We start from the raw sequence: 23,608 nt of genomic DNA, 5'->3' as shown, positions 1-23,608 counted from the left end.
GGGATGTGTGAATTCAGGTCCATCTCTAATATTGTATATAATTATATACAAAAGTAGCAAAAGTATTTGCTCACAGCAGAAGAACACTGAGGCTCCAGAATACTGAGTTCTATTCCTGGTTCTGAAGGGGAGTGCACTCTAGTGATTAGAGACCCTTCTGCCCTATCTCCTCCAGACTGTCCCTCTATCCCTCTCTCTGCTCCTGTTTTCCCACTACAAGTTCTTGTTCCTTTCTGCTCCCATCATGCCTAGCCTGTCCCTGACCCTCATTTCTCCTATCTCCCACAACCTGGATTTGTCATTCTGCCCCTCTGTCTCCGGTTGCCTCTCTGTGTTTCTCCCCACTTCTCACCCACTGCATTCCAGCATGTCAGGTTGCTGCTTTCTTCTCCTCCAGGCTGTCCGGCGGGCAACCATGGGGGCACTGAGAGCAGAAAAGATACAGTCTCCCTCTTCTCAGTTTTAGTGTCTGGCACCACAGCTATCCTTGACACCCAGAAGGAACATTTGCAGGAGAAGTCCTACTCTTTCCCTCAAGACTTGAGATGCAGCATGCTTAGTCATTCCATAGGGAGGGCACATGCTCAGTGCAGTTGGCATGTAGGAGCTTTGTGGAGATGGAATATGCTCAATGCAGTCAGAATCTTCAGAGAGTAATGCTGCCAAACTTTAACAAACCTTGAATGAGTTGCAGTTTTCAGAGACTCAAAACTTGGCCATATTCAGGTGGATTTTTGCATGGATGGCACAAGGCACATCCCTCATGCTAATGTAACACCTCTGCCAAATTTCAAGTCTCTGTACCAAAGCATGGAGATGCTAGAGCTTCTCTCACTGAAATGGTTTGTATCAACTTTAACATGGACAAACATTTTCTCTAACCTCATGCTCAGAAATAGTTGAATCATTTTGCTGAAACTTTACAAAAATATTTAGATCAAGCCAGAGATCTGGCATGGAAAATTTCAGCCTTACCAGTTAAAATTTGGAAAAATTATAAGTAACTGAATACAAGGTCTTGTAATGTGAGTTAAAGTTGCCTGACACTTTTCATCTCTAAAATGAATATTATAGAGTTGTAGAGAATCCTAATGCTGTTATTTATATCATGGCAATGATCAACTCTCTCTTTTCCCTTTCTATAATAAAACTATGCAGTCACATAAATTTGCATAATCAAAATAACTATATTTCAAATAGAAGGTGTTATTGGTAGTGTTTTGTTCTGATCTTCATTTTCCCTTGAATACTGTAGTATGAGCATCATTCACACCAGTATTGTTTTTCTCCCGGCATTGTTATATAAAAGATAAAACACTCATTTCTTTATAGTTTTGTCATTGATGGCTGTCATAATCTGACTCATAATTTATAACACTTTCCTATTTTGCTTCATGAAATGCAGATTTGACCCCTCCTAATGTAGGTACTGTATTAAGTACTTTTCTATACTCCATAAATGTATTTGTCCTGAAACCTTTTTGATTTTTCTATTACTATAACCACTTTTCTCCTGGTTGGTTTTGTATTGTTCTTACACTGCTGTCTTTGTTTTAATATGCCGTCACAATCATGAAAAACCCAGATACAACATAATGCATTTATAACATGGGGGCAAGACTTCCTCAATTCAATACAAATGCCATCTAGCTTCTTTCTGTGGAATTTCAACAGAATTGTGTGGGTATTACCCACACAGTGGGACCCTTCCAAGATCCAGGATCTAAAGCCTAGGAAAAGTTGGCTGGAGGGTGGTTGAAACTTCAACTATACACCTTCAGGAAAGGCTTCATTTTCCTGCTTTAAATTCCTCCCCTTCCTACTAGTGATTATTTCCCCCTAGTTTTTTTCCCCATTATTTTCCCATATTTTCCCAATATTTCCCATTATTTCTGCCCTAAAAGAGCAGAGTGTAGTCATCCCTGTCCTTTCCTGTGTTGTTTGAGTTTAAGTTAATGAAAGCTGGCTGAGCATTAATTCGGTCTTCCTTTCAATGTACTGGATAATGCTTAATCTCTGTGGTGATCTGTATGTATAGGGACAAAGGACAGGCCCTTTCAAGATGCTCTCCTTCCCATATAAAACTGCACAGAAGAAAAGCACTGACCCCCATAGTTGCATGGCCTTTATTAGGCTACTGCTCTTTTGCATCATGCTCTCTGGGAGTGGGATCTGTCAGGAAAGTAAAACAACTGGAGGCAGGGCTTTCATTTCTCATAGAAGGCTGAGTCCTAAAAATCTCTGTCCAATGAAACATGGCCTATCCATGTTTCCCCCAGTATGCCTTTTGTCTCTGCTGTGCTGTCACTGCCTGGCCAACTGGCAGCTCATACTCCTTCCATGGGCTGTTAAAGCCACAGAGGGGAAATTATTTCTGCTCAGGGCAATAGTAACTTATGATGCAAATTGCACCAAAAGTTCTGCTGCACTGAGAGAGAGAACTGTACCATGCTAAATAGCTATTCCTTGGACACCTATGACCATCCTCCTGGCTACTCCTCACTCAGCTGAGTAGTACAATGCTGTCAGAGAGGAGAGAAGTGGCAGTGTGATATGACGGAAGCTACCTCATGGCCATCTTTCTCCTCTGGATGGCTCCATGCCCCATTTCTGTGGATTTTCCATGATTTGACTTTCTTTTGCACCATGTAGCAGAACATATGCCCCTACAGTTGTTCACAAGGTATTTTTTTTAACAAGGAAATGGAAAAATGGCTGGTCAATTTTCAGCCATCTGGAAAACTTAAGAATTCTTAGGTGATGCATCATAAAGGATCTTTTTTAGAGTGGCATATTAAATATAGTAAGCTATTTTTAGTTCCTGAATTCCTACTAGTCAGAACTGCACTTTCCAACTTGCACGCTATTGCTCCTATTTGTCTGGTTTGGATTCTTTTGACAGCGTTCAGCATGCTCTTTAAGATTCTCAATGTGAGTGGAATTGCTCAATATTTCCTTTAGTATCTATGTTTCCTTAGTATGTTTTCCTGGAAGCATTTGACTTGTGTCTTGGGAATGGACCAATGTCCTACATTTCAGTCAGGAATTGATTAGTTACCCCAAACTAACCAAGAGATCGGTAAGTCTTAAAATCTCCACTAATCCAAAAAGGGATTTAAGTCCAGAATATATCATTCCTATTCTCCTTAAATTAGTACTTGTCAGCTTGCCAGAAGCTGAGAGTGGATGACAGGGGGTGGATCACTTGATGATTGCCTGTTGTGTTCATTCCCTCTGAAGCACCTGGCATTGGCCCCTGTCGGAAGACAGGATACTGGGCTAGATAGACGATTGGTCTGACTCAGTATGGCCATTCTTATGTTCTTAATATGTAGTCTTTCTAGTTTTGAGCTTTTTTAACAGAAAAATATTGGAAAGTTGTAAATAAATGTCCTGTTGTATGATCAAATTGTTTAGACCTAATCTGGCATCTTTTTGGCATCATTTAGCCTCCCACTTATTCCTTCAGCTATGAAATTGACAAGAAATGATGACAGAAATGCAGGGAATGGGTTGAGTGTTAAAATAGTTTCCATTTTGTTTTAGCACACATTTATTAATAATTGCTTCTTTTTTTGGGGTAGGTTTTTATTAGTAACCATAAGTTTGAAAGTGAAACCAGGAATACTGAATTACACATGACTGAAAGCCCCCGAAATTTAAAAAATATGCTGTAGAATGAGAGTCTTGTAAATTTCCCATGTGCCTAAAATTGATCCCAATACTAATTACAATTTGAGCCGGTTAGAACATTTTTGACTAAACATACTTTGTCGGAATACGTTGTATCATCAAAGCTGACACGTTTCACAGAGATGTATCATTTTTGACGTTTTAATGGACAGGTTTCTGAGATCTGGGGCTCTCTTGTCACTGTTGACTGGAGAAACACCTGAATAAAAAAACCTGACCTTTCTAATCTGATGGTCATTTTGACACAATTCCATTTTGCAAAAAAACATCTGAAAGGTGTTGAATTTGTTCCAATGGAGAATGAAAAAAAATTTCAAAACCTCTAACGTTGTTTCAAAATGGAATTGTCCTCTGTCCAGCTCTAATTACAAGACCAAATGAGATTCTTCTGCTGTTGTTTAACTCAGTTTGAACAAACTCAGTAACATGAACTATCCCGAGTCACAGAACTTGAATGCAGCAGCATCTGAACAAAGCTTTGATTTGCTTTTTGTTTGTTTAATAGTGAATCTTTCTTAAATAAAAACATCCCTGAGTGGGGGGAAAAAAGCTCTAACTTGTGTACTGTCGATCATCCTAATAGAATAATAAGTATTTTCCAGGCACATAGGTGTTTGTTATTTCTTAAATGTGCTATTTATTGAAAAGCAAATGGCATGTGCTGTATTATATCAGCAGTAGTGTAACAGATGTTTAATGAAGAGGTACACAAGGAAAAGTATTGAATACCAGGTACTTCCTGGTCAATAAACAAAGATTAATGAGAGAGGAAGTAGGGAAATAAAAGAGTGCACATGGGAAGGGTAGCTCCACAAGTAGCAGGGAAAAACAGTAGACTGGTAAATCATTCTGTCAGAGTGGGAAAGCAGCCTTAATGATGACTAGGTACTAGTCATCAAGGTAAATGAGGACAATTCAAATCTGTGGAAAGCGCAGATTTGTCTTTCCACAGAATTTTCTGGATTCTCCAGAAGCAAAGTTGCCATTTAAAACTGCAAGAAGGATCTAGCCCTCATCGTTGGGAAGACATCTTCACCAATGCAATGCTGTCATATTAAGTCTGTAGCCATGCAAACTGAAAAAGTGAGGTCTATTGCACTGGAAAAGTCTCTCAAGGGCAAGGATCATGTCCCCAGTGCTTTGAGCTCCTGCTGGGGAAGTACAGTAACTCCTCACTTAAAGTTGTCCCGGTTAATGTTGTTACATTGTTGATCAATTAGGGAACATGCTCGTTTATAAGGGAGCATTGCACAACTTTAAGGTTGTTTGGCAGCCACCTGCTTTGTCCACTGCTTGCAGGAAGAGCAGCCCATTGCAGCTAGCTGGTGGGGGCTTGGAACCAGGGTGGGCCAGAAGCCCCCCCTCCCCCCCCCATCAGCTCCCCGCTCCCCTAAGTTCCCTGTGCAGCAGCTGCCCAGCAGGCTATCAATTGCCTGTAGTTCAGCTGTCCCTCCCCTACTGCCACGTGCTGCTCCTGCCCTCTGCCTTGGAGCTGCTCCCCAAGCCTCCTGCTTGCTGGGGAGGGGGAGGTGAGGGGGACTAATATCAGGGTGTCCCCCTGCTCCCGGTTACTCCATCTCCATAGAGCAGGGGGGGACACACGACAGGGCTACGGACAGAGGGAGCTTCCTGGCAGCAGCTGCTACGGTCTCAGCTTGCTGATTAACTTAACAAGGCAGTGTACTTAAGAGTAGTTTCCAGTACTTAAAGGGGAAATGCGCATCTCTCTCTCACACACACTGTGTGCATCTGTCTGCCATGTTGTCTTCCCTCCCTCCATTCCTGCTGCCTTGTAGAGTGTGAGGCTACATTAACAACGAGTTAACCCCTTGAGGGCTCAGCCAATTGTTAGTTCATCATTTAGCAGTAAGGCATTCCCTGGGAAATATCCCACCCTCTGACTCCACCATCACAATCAAGCTTCACAATCATCTGCACTGGGTACAGTATTAAATTGTTTAAAACTTATACTGTGTGTATATATTATATATATATATATATATATATAACACCTCTTTTGTCCGACAAAAAAGTTTCCCTGGAACTTAACCCGCCCTATTTACATTAATTCTTATGGGGAAATTGGATTCACTTAACATCATTTTGCTTAAAGTTGCATTTTTCAGGAACTGTGATGGGGTCAAGACTCACCACCACTGGTGCCTCCCACTGGTTGTTCCAGGAATTAGCTCTGCCTGCTGCAGAGCATCCTCAGTGCGTGGTGTCTTGCCCGTTGTCTGTTCTGCTGCCCTGGGACCCACATTGCTCCCCGCTTGGCAGTGTCCACTTCAGGACACTGCCCTCCGGCAGCACCCCCTTCCAAGGGGGGGGGGCATTAACAGCAGTATTTGGCCTCAATGGCCAACCAGAACTCAAATTCTAGCCCCTTAGCTCAGGGGCAAGTTGCAGTCCATGTTGGCCACTGTCTTCCATAGCCAGGTGCAAGGGAACGGGGGGGACCCAGGCCCACCTGCTACTCTGGGTCCCAACCCAGGGACCCTCTAGCAGAAGCCTCTTTCTGCCCTCCTTTGTTCCCCTCTTGTCCACCTATTCTTCCCTGGGCTACTTCCCCTATGGCCTTGTGCACCTTCTTAGCCCTTTGTAGCAGGATCTGCAGCCTAGCAGGTAACAGGGCTGGAGCCTTCTCCTGCTCCCCCAAGCCTGCCCAGCAGTGCTCTGTCCAAGGTGTTGGCTCCTTGCTTCAGGAGCCTGTCCTTCTCCTTCACTAGTCAGGGAAAAACTGCCTTCTTCTCTGCTAGGCCGCCTTTATATAGAGCCTCACCCAGCCCTGATCAGCTGCCTCTTCCTTTCCCTGATCAGCCCTCCACAGGCCTTTATTGATTGGCTGCTGGTCTGCACAGCCTTAAAAGGCCTGTTCCAGCCCTTTTCTTAGGAGGTGGGGTGACTACCCCACCACAGGAAAATAACTACAATGTTAAGTGAGGAGTTACTGTACTGTATGTAGAAGCAGCAAATATTGGGGCTCTCTGCAGAGAGGACAGAAGTTGTACTGTCTTTAAGGAATTAAGATACCATGACAATAGGTGCTCTAGAAATACCTTTGACAGACAGATGCAACTTAAAACAGATTTAAACATGCTGTTTATCACAGTATCAACCAAACTATCTTCTGTTGGATTTCACTTGATCATTAACATTGCTATTACTCCTCTGCACTTGCTCCACAATACAAATCTTAAATGTCTAAAATACAAACCAATAATATGTCTGATATTGTATTGTATGGAAAAACATTTTTATAGAAAAATATATTTTCATAGTCTTCCCTGTGATGTGTCTGGCCTTGTGTCTAGAATCCAGAGATCTTGAGTGTGTCAGGACTTTCTCAATCCCTTGGCCAACAGAGATTATTCCTATAGAAAAGATACACTCATTTTCAAGAAAAAAATTGTACCATAGGAACTATTTAGAATAACTTTTGGTGTTGTATGTGTATAAATGATTTAAACCTGGCCTCTTAAGACATCTTCTCCAAGTCATTAATATGGATTACATCTATTGCTATAGGAGAAAGTAAGGAAGAGACGACATTCCGGAACTGGATGAATTCTCTGGGTGTAAACCCATATATTAACCACTTGTACAGGTAAAACTTTGAGTTCTGATTTTTATTTAGTTATTGATTTAGTCATTAGCTCTTTTAGATGCAATTAAATAGATATTTATGTCTCACTGGAAAACCCCACAAACACAATATCCAGAAAGTGAAGCTGCATTTCCAAGAGAACTATAAATAATAGAAAACAGCATTACTTAATATTTTTTTAAAAAGCAAAAATCAAGTACTGAGCCTATTGCAGTGAGTTTTGCAAGTAGGGCACTGGCTAGTCTAAAACATTTGGTTTAGGTGTTACCTAGAACCTGATATGGAATGTCAGGAATTAAGAGTAGGTAAGTGTTAATTGTTCTGAGAGAAAAGGGTTTCATACTATACAATGGTATTTCTGTTTGTGCAACAAGCAAAACATGTTATGAGAATTAGTGTTAACTATTAAATGATAAAAGTGAATGTCAACTATGTCAGGAAATTTACATCCAACTCTGACACTTTTCTCTGGTTCCATAGCATAAGCAGCTGTTGTGGGGTGGATGACTATACTATGGGTATGTCTACACTACGAAATCAGGTCGAATTTATAGAAGTCGTTTTTTTAGAAATCGGTTTTATATATTCGAGTGTGTGTGTCCCCACAGAAAATGCTCTAAGTGCATTAAGTGCATTAACTCGGCGGAGTGCTTCCACAGTACCGAGGCTAGCGTCGACTTCCGGAGTGTTGCACTGTGGGTAGCTATCCCACAGTTCCCGCAGTCTCCGCTGCCCATTGGAATTCTGGGTTGAGATCCCAATGCCTGATGGGGCTAAAACATTGTCGCGGGTGGTTCTGGGTACATATCGTCAGGCCCCCGTTCCCTCCCTCCCTCCGTGAAAGCAAGGGCAGACAATGGTTTCGCGCCTTTTTTCCTGAGTTACCAGTGCAGACGCCATACCATGGCAAGCATGGAGCCCACTCAGGTAACCGTCACAGTATGTCTCCTTGGTGCTGGCAGACACGGTACTGCATTGCTACACAGTAGCAGCAACCCATTGCCTTCTGGCAGCAGACGGTGCAATATGACTGGTAGCTGTCATCGTCATGTCCGAGGTGCTCCTGGCCGCATTGGCCGGGAGCGCCTGGACAGACATGGGCGCAGGGACTAAGTTTGGAGTGACTTGACCAGGTCATTCTCTTTAGTCCTGCAGTCAGTCCTATGGAACTGTCTTATGGTGTGCAGGCGGGCAATACGGATTGCTAGCAGTCATACTGTACCATCTTCTGCCGGGCAGGCAAGAGATGAGGATGGCTAGCAGTCGTATTGCACCGTCTTCTGCCGAGCAGCCAGGAGATGTGGATGGCTTGCAGTCCTTCTGCACCGTCTGCTGCCAGCCAAAGATGTAAAAGATAGATGGAGTGGATCAAAACAAGAAATAGACCAGATTTGTTTTGTACTCATTTGCTTCCCCCTCTCCCCTGTCTAGGGGACTCATTCCTCTAGGTCACACTGCAGTCACTCACAGAGAAGGTGCAGCAAGGTAAATCTAGCCATGTATCAATCAGAGGCCAGACTAACCTCATTGTTCCAATAAGAACAATAACTTAGGTGCACCATTTCTTATTGGAACCCTCCGTGAAGTCCTGCCTGAAATACTCCTTGATGTAAAGCCACCCCCTTTGTTGATTTTAGCTCCCTGAAGCCAACCCTATAAGCCATGTCGTCAGTTGCCCCTCCCTCCATCAGAGCAATGGCAGACAATTGTTCCGCGCCTTTTTTCTGTGTGGCGCCATACCAAGGCAAGCATGGAGGCCGCTCAACTCACTTTGGCAATTAGGAGCACATTAAACACCACACGCATTATCCAGCAGTATATGCAGCACCAGAACCTGGCAGAGCGATACCGGGCGAGGAGGCGACGTCAGCGCGGTCACGTGAGTGATCAGGGCATGGACACAGATTTCTCTGAAAGCATGGGCCCTGCCAATGCATGCATCATGGTGCTAATGGGGCAGGTTCATGCTGTGGAACGCCGATTCTGGGCTCGGGAAACAAGCACAGACTGGTGGGACCGCATAGTGTTGCAGGTCTGGGACGATTCCCAGTGGCTGTGAAACTTTCGCATGCGTAGGGGCACTTTCATGGAACTTTGTGACTTGCTTTCCCCTGCCCTGAAGTGCATGAATACCAAGATGAGAGCAGCCCTCACAGTTGAGAAGCGAGTGGTGATTGCCCTGTGGAAGCTTGCAACGCCAGACAGCTACCGGTCAGTTGGGAATCAATTTGGAGTGGGCAAATCTACTGTTGGGGCTACTGTGATGCAAGTAGCCCACGCAATCAAAGATCTGCTGATATCAAGGGTAGTGACCCTGGGAAATGTGCAGGTCATAGTGGATGGCTTTGCTGCAATGGGATTCCCTAACTGTGGTGGGTCCATAGACGGAACCCATATCCCTATCTTGGCACCGGAGCACCAAGCCGGCGAGTACATAAACCGCAAGGGGTACTTTTCAATAGTGCTGCAAGCTCTGGTGGATCACAAGGGACGTTTCACCAACATCAACGTGGGATGGCCGGAAAAGGTACATGATGCTCACATCTTCAGGAACTCTGGTCTGTTTCAAAAGCTGCAGGAAGGGACTTTATTCCCAGACCAGAAAATAACTGTTGGGGATGTTGAAATGCCTATATGTATCTTTGGGGACCCAGCCTACCCCTTAATGCCATGGCTCATGAAGCCGTACACAGGCAGCCTGGACAATAGTCAGGAGCTGTTCAACTACAGGCTGAGCAAGTGCAGAATGGTGGTAGAATGTGCATTTGGACGTTTAAAGGCATGCTGGCGCAGTTTACTGACTCGCTTAGACCTCAGCGAAACCAATATTCCCACTGTTATTACTGCTTGCTGTGTTCTCCACAATATCTGTGAGAGTAAGAGAGAGACGTTTATGGCAGGGTGGGAGGTTGGCTACTGGTTACGCGTAGCCAGACACCAGGGCGGTTAGAAGAGCACAGGAGGGCACGGTACGCATCAGAGAAGCTTTGAAAACCAGTTTCATGACTGGCCAGGCTACGGTGTGAAAGTTCTGTTTGTTTCTCCTTGATGAAACCCCCCGCCCCTTGGTTCACTCTACTTCCCTGCAAGCTAACCACCCTCCCCTCCTCCCTTTGATCACTGCTTGCAGAGGCAATAAAGTCATTGTTGCTTCACATTCATGCATTCTTTATTCATTCATCACACAAATAGGGGGATGACTACCAAGGTAGCCCAGGAGGGGTGGTGGAGGAGGGAAGGAAAATGCCACACAGCACTTTAAAAGTTTACAACTTTAAAATTTATTGAATGCCAGCCTTCTTTTTTTTGGGCAATCCTCTGTGGCGGAGTGGCTGGTTGGCCGGTGGCCCCCCCACCGCGTTCTTGAGCGTCTGGGTGTGGAGGCTATGGAACTTGGGGAGGAGGGCAGTTGGTTACACAGGGGCTGTAGTGGCAGTCTGTGCTCCAGCTGCCTTTGCTGCAGCTCAACCATACACTGGAGCATACTGGTTTGGTCCTCCAGCAGCCTCAGCATTGAATCCTGCCTCCTCTCATCACGCTGCCGCCACATTTGAGCTTCAGCCCTGTCTTCAGCCCACCACTTACTCTCTTCAGCTCGCCACCTCTCCTCCCGGTCATTTTGTGCTTTCCTGCACTCTGACATTATTTGCCTCCACGCATTTGTCTGTGCTCTGTCAGTGTGGGAGGATAGCATGAGCTCAGAGAACATTTCATCACGAGTGCATTTTTTTTTCTTTCTAATCTTCACTAGCCTCTGGGAAGGAGAAGATCCTGTGATCATTGAAACACATGCAGCTGGTGGAGAAAAAAAAAGGGACAGCGGTATTTAAAAAGACACATTTTATAAAACAGTGGCTACACTCTTTCAGGGTAAACCTTGCTGTTAACATTACATACATAGCACATGTGCTTTCGTTACAAGGTCGCATTTTGCCTCCCCCTACCGTGTGGCTACCCCCTCAACCCTCCCCGCTCCCCGTGGCTAACAGCGGGGAACATTTCTGTTCAGCCACAGGTAAACAGCCCAGCAGGAACTGGCTCCTCTGAGTGTCCCCTGAAGAAAAGCACCCTATTTCAACCAGGTGACCATGAATGATATCTCATTCTCCTGAGGATAACACAGAGAGATAAAGAACGGATGTTGTTTGAATGCCAGCAAACATACACTGCAATGCTTTGTTGTACAATGATTCCCGAGTACGTGTTACTGGCCTGGAGTGGTAAAGTGTCCTACCATGGAGGACGCAATAAGGCTGCCCTCCCCAGAAACCTTTTGCAAAGGCTTTGGGAGTACATCCAGGAGAGCTGCAAATGCCAGGGCAAAGTAATCCTTTCACATGCTTGCTTTTAAACCATGTATAGTATTTTAAAAGGTACACTCACCGGAGGTCCCTTCTCCGCCTGCTGGGTCCAGGAGGCAGCCTTGGGTGGGTTCGGGGGGTACTGGCTCCAGGTCCAGGGTGAGAAACAGTTCCTGGCTGTCGGGAAAACCAGTTTCTCCGCTTGCTTGCTGTGAGCTATCTACAACCTCATCATCATCATCATCATCTTCTTCGTCCCCAAAACCTGCTTCCGTGTTGCCTCCATCTCCATTGAAGGAGTCAAACAACACGGCTGGGGTAGTGATGGCTGAACCCCCTAAAATGGCATGCAGCTCATCATAGAAGCGGCATGTTTGGGGCTCTGACCCGGAGCGGCCATTCACCTCTCTCGTGTTCTGGTAGGCTTGCCTCAGTTCCCTAAGTTTCACGCAGCACTGCTTCGGGTCCCTGTTATGGCCTCTGTCCTTCATGCCCTGGGAGATTTTGACAAAGGTTTTGGCATTTCGAAAACTGGAACAGAGTTCTGATAGCACGGATTCCTCTTCCCATACAGCGATCGGATCCCGTACCTCCCGTTCAGTCCATGCTGGAGCTCTTTTGCGATTCTGGGACTCCATCATGGTCACGTCTGCTGATGAGCTCTGCATGGTCACCTGCAGCTTGCCACGCTGGCCAAACAGGAAATGAGATTCAAAAGTTCGCGGTTCTTTTCCTGTCTACCTGGCCAGTGCATCTGAGTTGAGAATGCTGTCCAGAGTGGTCACAATGGAGCACTCTGGGATAGCTCCCGGAGGCCAATACCGTCGAATTGTGTCCACAATACCCCAAATTCAACCCAGCAAGGCCGATTTAAGTGCTAATCCACTTGTCAGGGGTGGAGTAAGGAAATTGATTTTAAGAGCCCTTTAAGTCGAAATAAAGGGCTTCATCGTGTGGACGGGTGCAGGTTTACATCAATTTAACGCTGCTAAATTCGACCTAAAGTCCTAGTGTAGACCAGGGCTATGACATGATGATTAAAAGAGTTGTTGTTTCCAGCGCCTCCGATCTTCTATTACTGTTACCTCCAGTGAATCTGTATAGGTAGTAGCTCCAGGAGGAAGTCCTGGGCAAAAAAGCCTACCATATACAAACACTTTGTGTGCCTCCATTTATTCATCTGTAAAAAGGATATAATAATATTTAAACTATCTCAAGGGATTTTGGTGAGATTTAAGGTTTATAAAAGACTTCTGAGATCCTTGGATGAAAGAAACTAGAAAGTGCAAAATATTATTATTCATTGTTTCAGTAAGTGATGTAGGCAATTAAGATCCTTTCTGAACTAACTGGGAAAATATAGATACTGACATAGTAGACTAGGAGGAGTTGCAGTTGGTGTGATCATGGTAGGCTCACGGGGCTAACCTCCACTCATTTCACAGTAATATCTGCAAGCTAACTAGAAAAGGTATTGCGGGCTTCCTTCAAATAGTTAAGAGCTGCTTATGCTTTTTCATACTCTGTTGCATCTAAGCTGATTTGCTAAACCTTCACATTCACCTAAAAGAACCAAATCTTGGAAGGTATACTTAACACTGACAAGGATTTCCTCCCTCTGCTATGTCTCACAGAGACTAACTATAGTGAACATTTTAATGTTTATTCTATTACTAGCTTAAATGAGTTTAAATAGGAACTTTTGTACTCAGGAAATCTTCAAATACATAGGGGATTAAAAAACTTAAATCCACTTACTTTTCCGACATTTCTCATCATTTTTGAAATTGTGCTGCGCAGGCAGTTAGATCATATCCAAGCAATTTGAAAAAGTAATATAGGGAGCAACAATGATGTGTATATGTTTAAATGTTGTTGGTAAAACCTGATTCCATGTGTTCATGCTGCTAGGATTCATTGGCCCATTTTGTTTTATAACTCATATAAAGTGAGGTTGTCTATAGTATAGATTGTTTTAAAATGGACAACACCTACAACTAATGACTAATTTCCAAATGTAGGTCTGTTTAAAAAAATAGGAATGCTACTTATAATTGGGAAAATAATAGTTTTCTTAACTCTCTTCTTACTCAAAGGCTGAGACACTGTTTTTGCTTCATCTTTCTAATTATGTTCACCTATGGACAGAAACCAAGCATGGAGAATTTCAGCCTTGAATGTTTCAGAAAGGTCTGAACAACTCAAAATGGAGGATTTTAATGGCAGCTGTTTGGCAACCTTAACTGTTAGTGGTTGCTTTCCTATACCAGCTATAAATTCAATATCTAGGGACAGTCAGTGATCCTACCTATTCAGTGAGAGTTGTGAGAATAACAAAACTGTGAAATTAATTTAACTTATGGGAGGGATCAACCAATGAAAGGTTTAAATGTGGAGCAACCTGTTCAAAGACTGGTGCAGGGTTTTGTTTTGTTATTTATGTGAGTGGAATTTCTTTTTTGCACTCTCTCATCTGTTCATTTTCAGGGGTCTCATATTCTTGTTAATATACTTAAAAAGCACTCTCAATTCTTTTTCTGCTGCTTTGATTTAGTGACCTTGCTGACGCTTTAGTGATCTTCCAGCTGTATGAAATGATTCGTGTGCCAGTAGAATGGAACCATGTTAACAAACCTCCGTATCCTGCACTTGGTGGTAACATGAAAAAAGTCAGTAAATATTCTGTGGTGCATTCAGTTATAATGGACACCTACGAGTGCATTGTATTGTATCATCTTGAATTGTGTGAGCTTGTGTCCCTGGACTGTTAGCTCTTAGTTAAGTTGGCCATATGTTTCAGTTTTACTGGGACAATCCTGCTTAAAAGTACCACAGGGTATTTTCCCAAGGAAAAAGGAGTATTTTTGCTATATGTATCTTGTTGGTTTTTACACACACCACTTTTTGGTAGTATGAGAAGCTGGGAAAATTCATTTAATTTATTAATGCTAGTCTATGCTGTATGAGTTCTGCTCAGTGTGGTACACTTGAGTTACTTCAGAAACTAATATTTGTTCACATCAGAATCCTTGTGAAAAGTAAAAAATCAGGACCTAGATATTTGAAGAGCGGGTTAATGTGTGGGATGCTCCCTCACAGTGCAATTTTACATCAGGCTGTTTGAGTTTGTACAGACCTTGCAAAATCTAAGTTTTTTGGTCAGTTGTATGATTATGGCAATGCCAAAAATGGAGACAAGTGTATTGATTAGCTGTTATTTAAACAATTCTGTAAAGATCTTGTATGTTAAATATAAAAAAGACTCACTCTGATTGTTTAGGATTCAGATTCATAGATTTTTAAGGCAGAAAAGACCATTATGATTGGAGTATGGTGAAATGAGAACTCCTTTTTTACATGTACATTGGCAGTTTTAGATTACAACACAGGATACATTCACTTAGATTCATTTATAATGGAAGCATTTCTTTTATATTTTAGAATCTCAGCACCTATCATTAGGATCTTACATTTTACAATGAATTCCATAACCCTTCTCCAAGTTCCTAAGCCTGGGTCTGTCTTTTCCTTATTTTTTCTATGATCCAAACTCAGCCTTGATGTATGCAAGTGCAACTTCATTGACTTCAGTGGAGATGCAACGGCTTACACCAGGTGTCACTTTGACTCCATGTGCTCAGCTCTGTCAGACAGAGAATGCAAATGTAATGTTCATCAGGGTGCTGGAACAATTTTTATAGTGGGGGTGCTGAGAGCCATTGAACTAAAGTGTAAACCCTGTATACAATGGAAACCCCTTCAAGCCATGGGGTGCTGCAGCACCCCCTGCACTCCTAGTTCCAGCACCTATGGTTTTCATTCATTCAGCTGGGAATAAGATTGTCACGGGAATCTTATATATTTGTATTTTGATCTTCAAAAATGGTGCAGCAGTATAATGACTTAAAAGTAGTTCTGAAAGAGTTAACGGACCTTACATGGTCCCCAGTCTCAGCATGGGTAACACTGGGACAAGATTGCTCAAAATATTATTAAGCCTATATGTGATATTAATACTTTTCATATCTATAAAGTTTAAACATTTCATTTTTAGATTGAGAATTGTAATTATGCAGTGGAAATTGGGAAGACAAAGGCCAAATTCTCCCTGGTTGGTATTGCTGGACAGGACCTAAATGATGGCAATGCAACTCTGACGTTGGCATTGGTGTGGCAGCTGATGAGAAGGTGAGGAGTTTTTGCAATTGTTATATGCATGCAGAGCTTAATGGTATCCATACAAAACCATGACAAGTTAGTCAGTTTTTTGCATCCTGTCTGCAAATTTTTTTCATAATCTAAGGGCTAAATTCCCCTGTCTGCGGTGAAGACTGAAATATCTGGGCCTAGAAATTACAGAAATATACAGTATGCTGCAGTGAAATACTCATTGTTACTGTGCTCTGTATGAATTAATGCTACTGGAAGTATTAAAGAGGGACAGTATTCCTCCCCCTGTTTAAGACTGAAACCTAGCCTTTTGTACTGTATAAAATTAAATCAAGACCTATTTCACTAACACCAAAATTAAAATAATAATTTTGCGGATTAAAGCAGAATCTAAATAATTTCAGTTCAAATTCTTGTTGAAGTAATTATCTTGATTTTGAAATCAAAATTAGTAATACAGCTTGTTTATATTCTTAACATTTTTAATTATTTCAATTCAACAGAAAAATCTTGGCCTTTTGTAAATTAAGAACCACCATCAATGATGTCAGGTCCAAAATTTCCCCTGTCCCATAAAGTACTTATGTATTGGCTTTCTGAAAATATCATCAACACATAGAAATAAGGCAGCAACACTGTCAACAGTCCTTTCATTGTACTTATTTAAATAGAAGTTGATGGAGCTATGGCAGTTTATACCACCCAAAGATCTGTCCCATATTATGGAATTGTGTAAAACTGCAAAAATACTGAGTGTACAACAAATAGTGAACCAACTGTGACAGGTTCCCCCAGGGGTGCCACCTGGAACTGAGGTACCACTGAGCCCTCTGACCCAGCAGCCTGGGCTCTCTCTCACACTACGTTGCTGTGACGAGCTGCAAAGCCCTCCAAGTTTTCACTTTCACCAACATTCACACAGGTAGGGATTCACCCAGCTGCAGTTAAATTCAGGCTTTCTAACTACCAGCCTCCCAGCCTAAGACCCCAGAGCAGTACTGTCCTGCCCAGGTCAAATCTGGCTAATATATGGGTTTAATACCCGGTCCGCCTCTCCCTCAATGTGAAGAGGACCATGTACACTTGTGGTAACCAAGCTGTGATTTTCCCCAGACACCTTAGTCAAATGTACACTGGTTTGGAGTAAAACATAAAATAAATTTATTAACTATGAAAAGACATATTTTAAGTGATCATAAGTGATAGCAAACAGATCAAAGCAGATTACCTAGTAAATAAACAAAAACGCAAACTGAGCTTAACATACTAGATAGGTAGGATATGAATTAGCACATTCTAGCCTTGAGTCATAAACAGGCTGTCAGATTCTTAAGGCACAAGCTGCCTTTGCTTTGCAGCTTGGGTTTCTCAGGTTTTCATACACAGTCTAGAAATCCCTCTAGCTTGGGACCATCACTTCCCCCATTTCAGTCTTTTTTCCTCAGGTGTTTCCAGGTGTGGTGTTGTAGGGGGAGTGAGGTACCATCATGATGTCATTTCCCCCTTTTATATCTTCTTTTCACTTGCTGGAAAGCTCTTCTGCTGTGACATGGGTCAAACAGTTCCCACTGTGTAGTGTTATCTCTGAGAGGTTTCTACTCAGTTCTGGGGTACTTCTTGTGCTTGTGTGTTAAGAAGTCATTAACATAGTTTAGCCTTTTTAATGTTGTATCTGAAAGGCTGCTTGTGGGTGTTTTCAACTTTCAGTAACACATACAAAGCCAAACTTCATAACTTCACATATGATGATAGCACATACAGTCCAATGAGATATTAATGTCTAGCAGATCAAGACTTTTAGAATTATACCTCACAAAGCATACTTTGTGCAAAACATATCCTAATTATCTGACAACGGTGAATAAGGGGGTGCCAGGGTGCCATACCAATTGTTGGAACAAAATGAAAATTCTCCATTAGATCAAAGTTCTCTTGGATATCTCTCCTTAAGATGATCCTATTTCTTCTTAAACAGTTATTTCTGAATGTTTTTTCTTGTGCAATTGTATGTATTGGCTGGTAATGGAAATCTGGAAAAATCCCGGCATTACATATTTGAAATTCAGAATTTTTACAATGCACCATTGTTGAAGAACTGGTTTATGGACTAAGAAATAATGACAAGAATTTAAAAAGTCATAGTTTAAAAAAACCCCACCAAACCAAAACAAACACCAAAAGTGCCAACTCCATGGGTGTTCTAGGGCTGGAGCACCCACAGAAAAAAATTAGTGGGTGCTTAGCACTCACTGGCAGCAGCTCCCGCCCCCCCACAGTGCCTGCTGCCCGCCTGCTGCCCCACCGATCAGTGCCTCCCCTCCCTCCCAGTGCTTCCTACCCGCCGCAATCAGCTGTTTCGCGGCATGCAGGAGGGGGCGAAACTGGGCGGGAAGAGGTGGGGTGGGGCAGGGCAGAAAGAGGCAGGGTGGGGGGCAGGGCCTGGGGTGGAGAGGGAAGAGGTGGGATGGGGATGGGGTGGAGGCAGGAAGAGGCAGGGCTGGGGTGAGCACCTCCCAGGCCCAGAGGAATCCGGTGCCTATGACAAACACCATCCTTGGACAGCATTAATGCTATAAAGTAGATTATTTATTTCACTTTACTCCCAATTCCCCTTATTGTATGGAGCAGTGATTCACTCTGGTGGATCCCAAAGCAAGACTGAGATCTATGTTTGTGAAATCAAAGTCCTCCTAGTAGATCTAGCAGGAAATTGTACAATACTCTTGTATAATAATTTCAATTTTCTTTTATAAAAGAAAAATGTGATTCTAAGCCACAAAAATTGGCATAGAGATTCAGGGGCAGTATATTTACATGACTTTTATTTCACTTTTTAAAGTGATTAGAAGTCAAGCTGATATACCATTTAATTTCACCAAATGAAGTTTGTTATGATATGGTAAATAAAATATATGTCGAAAATCTGGTGGTGGATAGTATGATATCTGGAATATAATTATATGCTCGTGACAGCTAACAAAATATTTTTGAAGTAGAAAAATAGGTTCCAAAAATAGCTTACAGTGTAAAATAAGATGTAAAGGTGAATGATTTGTACATAGGCCTCTTCTGAAGAAATATTTTACTATCTTTTACTGCATAATATTAGGAACAGAGAATCGTTCTTTATTTCATTTTTAGAGTCAAACACTGTTTTCTTTTGGTTATAGGTATACTCTGAATGTACTATCAGACCTTGGAGAGGGGGAAAAAGTAAATGATGAAATTATTATTAAATGGGTGAATCAAACTCTTGCAAATGCAAACAAGAAAACCTCAATTACCAGCTTCAAGGTAATCAAGAGTCTACATCAGGACAGAAGATAAGTAAATGTATCGGATATGGGATTTTTAAAGGGACCGTGCCATATAGTTTAGGTTCAACATTGGCTCTACCTTCAATTGGCATAATCTGATAAAAGAATGTCTTTTGGATTCTATCTTCAAAAATGTTCCACAACTCTCGTGATAAGAAATGAAAAGCAAAATCAAATGATAGTCACTACTTATGTAAGATTATAAAGCCAAATTATTTTCAAAGGGGCTTTTAATTTGTCAATAATTTTCCATGTGTCAGTGTGGCTAACTAGACACTTCCCTGATTTGCCTGTGCAGGTATGGAGGTTTGGGCACCCTGAAACTTATGGATACAAATATAGAGTACAATTTTGAAAACGCATCTTGTTTTGAAATAATTTCTCAGCACTTTTGAAATATTTCAGCCCTTTGAAACTATTTTCTCCTGTGCTGTAGCAGAACCAGCAGAGGGAGCACAAGTTAACCACAAACAGTAGTCACCAATTTGTTGACACCTCTACAAATGCACAGCAGACCTAACAAAACAGATCAATGTCAGCTTGTACTTTGTAAAAACACAGGGGAAATATATTTGCCAAATGGAAAAGGAGAAAACTGATAGAAAAAGTTTATCCTTCTGCATTTAATACACATCTGCCCAATCACTCAAGAGTGTCTTTATCTCTCTCTCTCTTTTGAAATGATAGATTGATAACCACACTTGCACACCAGTGTAACCCCACAGTAAGCATGTAACTTCAATGCACACTTTAAAACAATTAGGCATCTATGCTGGCCACGGTAGGAGATGAAGAGCCAAGCTATTTAAATATTTTAGAACTCACTATGTTGTGCAACACAGTTATGCAAGGATTTTGCTCAACAAAATGTCCAATTTTCATTAGGGAAGATTATTTATCCAGTCCTTGACATCAGTTCCTGCTCTGTGAGCTTGAGTGTCCTCTCATTTAAACCAGTGTAAATCAGTAATAACACTGGTATAAATCAGGTGTAAATGAGAAGAGAATCTGGCCCATTATCTTCATTAATAAACTCTTGTTAAAAATTGATTGGTCTGACAATGCTAAGTCATAAAAATTACTGAAAAGTATTTTTTCATTGTCTGATTTTAGATCTAGGGAGATATTACTTGACATATTTTTCCCCCTCCACTTAAAAAAAATACTGACTGTTCTATATACACATGCATCAGTAAGAATAATTAGACATTTATTATTTGAATTTTTCTTCAGTCTTGGGTTTCCAACAAAACCAAACAGCATGCATGTGTAGAATAGAGAGGGTCATAGGTCACTGAAATTCATTATAGACCATTAAAGTAGAACCATGCTGGATTGGCAACCGCCCAAGTAATTAGAATTACAGAGATTTTTTAACCTCTGAATTTGGGGAGACACACATCAGCTTAATCTCCTCAAACTAATGAAGTGCTATGATTAAATGCACAGATTCTGGTGGCACTATGAGAATTGGAGTGAACTGGAAACCTTAGGTTAATCTGGTTGGTGAGGGCAGGCGCATCACTTGGATTATATGATGAGCCTCTTAGGGAATGGAGCAAACTGCTTCCTACTTTGGCACCTCCGGCTGATTGATCTCTTGACTCATCTTGCACTAAGGCTGCTCATCTGCTGTAACAGTTGGAAGGAAGCAAATGCAGCAGAGGCACCTGGTATTTTAAGGTTAAAAGGAAGCACATCTTAGTACTTTGAGAATTTTGTTTCTATCTGAATTCTAGAATTAGACAGACTAGGCCATAAACTGGCAGCAGGAAATAGTTCCATTAGGAGAAAGGGGAAAAGATGAAAATACTTACGTACACTGAAATGTTATTCAGGCAATAACTTTCTGATTTTTTAAAAGAAGCTTTAATAGTACTTGGACTGCTTAGGACTCCTTTCAAAGTTTGGTCATTTATTTATACATAGGGAAAAATAGCTTATTATCTTGGAAATAGGAGAGAACTCTGAAAAGTAGGGCAAGAGGTAAAACAGCAGTATGGGGAATGGTGTTCTCTCTTCTTATTTAAGTGGAGGGAAGAAAATCACTACGGCACGTGAGGTGTATGTTTGGACAGGGAGGGCTAGACAGACAGAGACAACAGCTGTGCTGCTTTCTGCATCTCAACAGCAACATTTAATGGGGCGCTGCTAGCTGGTGAGGAACAATGCCTTGATGTGGCATGATCCCCTGGTGGTGGGGGACTAAAGTCCACAGCAAATTGGTGCAGATGTTACTGTTGGTTTGTCTAGCGTTAACTCCTCTATATGGCATTAATATTTAATGAATGGACAATGCACGGTTGTAGGTGGGGAGTCATACCACAGCATAAGATGATTGTTTCCGGAGAGAAACAGAAGACTTGAAAACTGCACAGGAAAGGTTGAACTCGGCAAGTGTGTAGGGGCTCAGTGAGGTTTGACCCTGATTTTTCCATTATATAACTGCATGACATGTAATAGAAAAATATAACATGAAGTTGAAAGTTGCACCTTTGAAGAAAAGATTGGGGACCAACTTTTCCCCTCAGGGGCAGCACCAGGGGCCTGTCACAGTGTCTGCTCCACTCACTGCAGTGGTACCGTCTTGTGGTGTATCTGGGATTAGCTCACCACTTGAAGTTTCTCAGCCCTTTGTCCCAATTTCTCACTCTGCAGCCTCTTTTATGCCTCACGAGCTGCAGCGCTTCCTCTTCATGGCTTGGCTAGTCCCTGCCTCGTGGGATATCTATGTCTCTCTGAACAAACTGCTTCTGGCAGATCTTCACAGTCCACTGCCCTGTCCATGCCACTCCACCAGTGGCTGGTAGGGGAACCCAGGCCCACCCTCTACCCTGGGTTCCAGCCTCAGGACCCTACAATCAGCAGCTAAGATCCATGTGGTGTCACCTTTGCTGCTGTTTTCCCTAGGTTTCCTCCTACTCCTTTCTCTCAACCCTGAGAGTGAGAGCTGACGCTCTTCCCACCCTCTTCTGCTCTTCTCTCACTGCTTTTATACAAGCCCTGTTGGGCTTCAGGTTCAGTTAGGATTGTATATCTCTCACACCCCTCCCCCACAGCTCACCCAGGTGTAGCCCATCCTGTCAGGTAGCCCCTTCTAAGCCAGTTTTGATCCCTTCATGGCGTGGTGTCATCCCATCACAGGGCCATAAAGCTAGCTCACCTGGTCAACTGTGGCTGTTCCCTGTGTAAGGAATGACCAGATGACATAAACTTGAGGGCGTGGCTTGAGTGCCATTAAGCTTTATCAACCCCTAGCTGCCAGAACTGTCTTTCAGGATGCTGGCAGTCAGGCACAAATTAGAGCAGCCCTGAGGCCACCTTTGCCTTTGTCATGCTGTCTGGAGTGGTTCACGATCATGAGTGCCAGCCTCAGGACAGACTATCAAGAAAGCTGTGCAGAGAGCCCAAATGGGTTATATGTTCTGTAATTAGATTTCACCAACCCAGTAACAAATGTGAACTCCTGAAGCACTATAACAGTCTTACCATGGAGTCACAGACAGTCCTCTTGGGCACCCAGGCAAGCTGAACTTAGTTGGTTGCTATACAGCAAAGATCACAAAAGATTCAGTTTGGTTTAAGTCCCAAGAGACCAGTCACTTACCCCAGGTCAATTTCTACCTTAAAGCTCACACCAAAGACATCGCTTGTGGCCAATTCTGTAATGAACTAAGTAAGGGTTATTAACTAGGAAAAAGAAATTTAGATTTTTTAGCATCAGTAATATACCCAATACATAAAAATTAAAACCGTGGCTGTCTTGAAGATCTTATAATCTAAAAGATCAGTCACTACTGTTAATAACAATACTGGTGTCACTAAATGAAGCAAACGGTTCATATTTGTTTAGCAGTACCAGTTCTGAAAGAGACAAACTACATGGATTATTAAGCTGATCTTTGAAAACTCCTGCTGACTTCACTGTAAGTTTTCCACAGGCAAGGAAAGCAGGATTGGGCCTTTAAGTAGTAAAAAGAATAAACTATGATGCTATCTTTAAAAAAATATTTGGTTTCCATAGATTTTTAGTTTGCATTGTAAAAATACTACTAGGAGAATTAAAGAAAACCTATTGATTAATATTAATTAATTCTTTAACTCTTTCTTTTAGGACAAATCTATTAGCACTAGTTTACCTGTACTAGATTTAATAGATGCCATTGCACCAAAAGCAATTCGTCAAGAAATGGTCAAGAGAGAAGATCTTTCTGAACAAGACAAACTGAATAATGCTAAGTAAGTGTTTAAATCATATTTTATATTTTCTTGCACAGAAATGAAGCCTTGGAATTATTGATACATCAAAAGAGAATAATATTTACCTACATTTGTTTTTTAGATATGGATAAATTACATTTTAAATGGTAAAATTTCTCGACATTTTTTCTAGCATATTGAAAATACCACGCCAAATTCACTGTTGCTGTAAACTGGCAACTCCACTGAAGTTGTTATATTAATTGTCTGACATAGCCCCTAATAGTTAAGAAAAATAAATGCTCCAGTAGATTCAAGCA

General features: G+C 42.1%; 1 protein-coding gene across 1 annotated transcript in view; it reads left to right on the top strand.

Moving 5' to 3' along the window:
- PLS1 (plastin 1) overlaps positions 1–23,608 on the top strand; it is a 49,905-nt gene that overhangs the window by 25,930 nt on the left and 367 nt on the right. The window contains exons 10-14 of the mRNA XM_077826351.1: positions 7,222–7,300; positions 14,156–14,270; positions 15,656–15,789; positions 18,942–19,065; positions 23,203–23,327. Of these exons, the coding sequence (XP_077682477.1) occupies positions 7,222–7,300; positions 14,156–14,270; positions 15,656–15,789; positions 18,942–19,065; positions 23,203–23,327 (577 nt within the window). The remainder of the gene's footprint in view (positions 1–7,221; positions 7,301–14,155; positions 14,271–15,655; positions 15,790–18,941; positions 19,066–23,202; positions 23,328–23,608) is intronic.

Source organism: Eretmochelys imbricata, chromosome 9 (assembly GCF_965152235.1).
Source record: "Eretmochelys imbricata isolate rEreImb1 chromosome 9, rEreImb1.hap1, whole genome shotgun sequence".
Lineage (NCBI taxonomy): Eukaryota > Metazoa > Chordata > Testudines > Cheloniidae > Eretmochelys > Eretmochelys imbricata.
The sequence above is the reverse complement of the archived record's forward strand: the minus strand, read 5'-3'. Positions and strand labels throughout refer to the sequence as shown.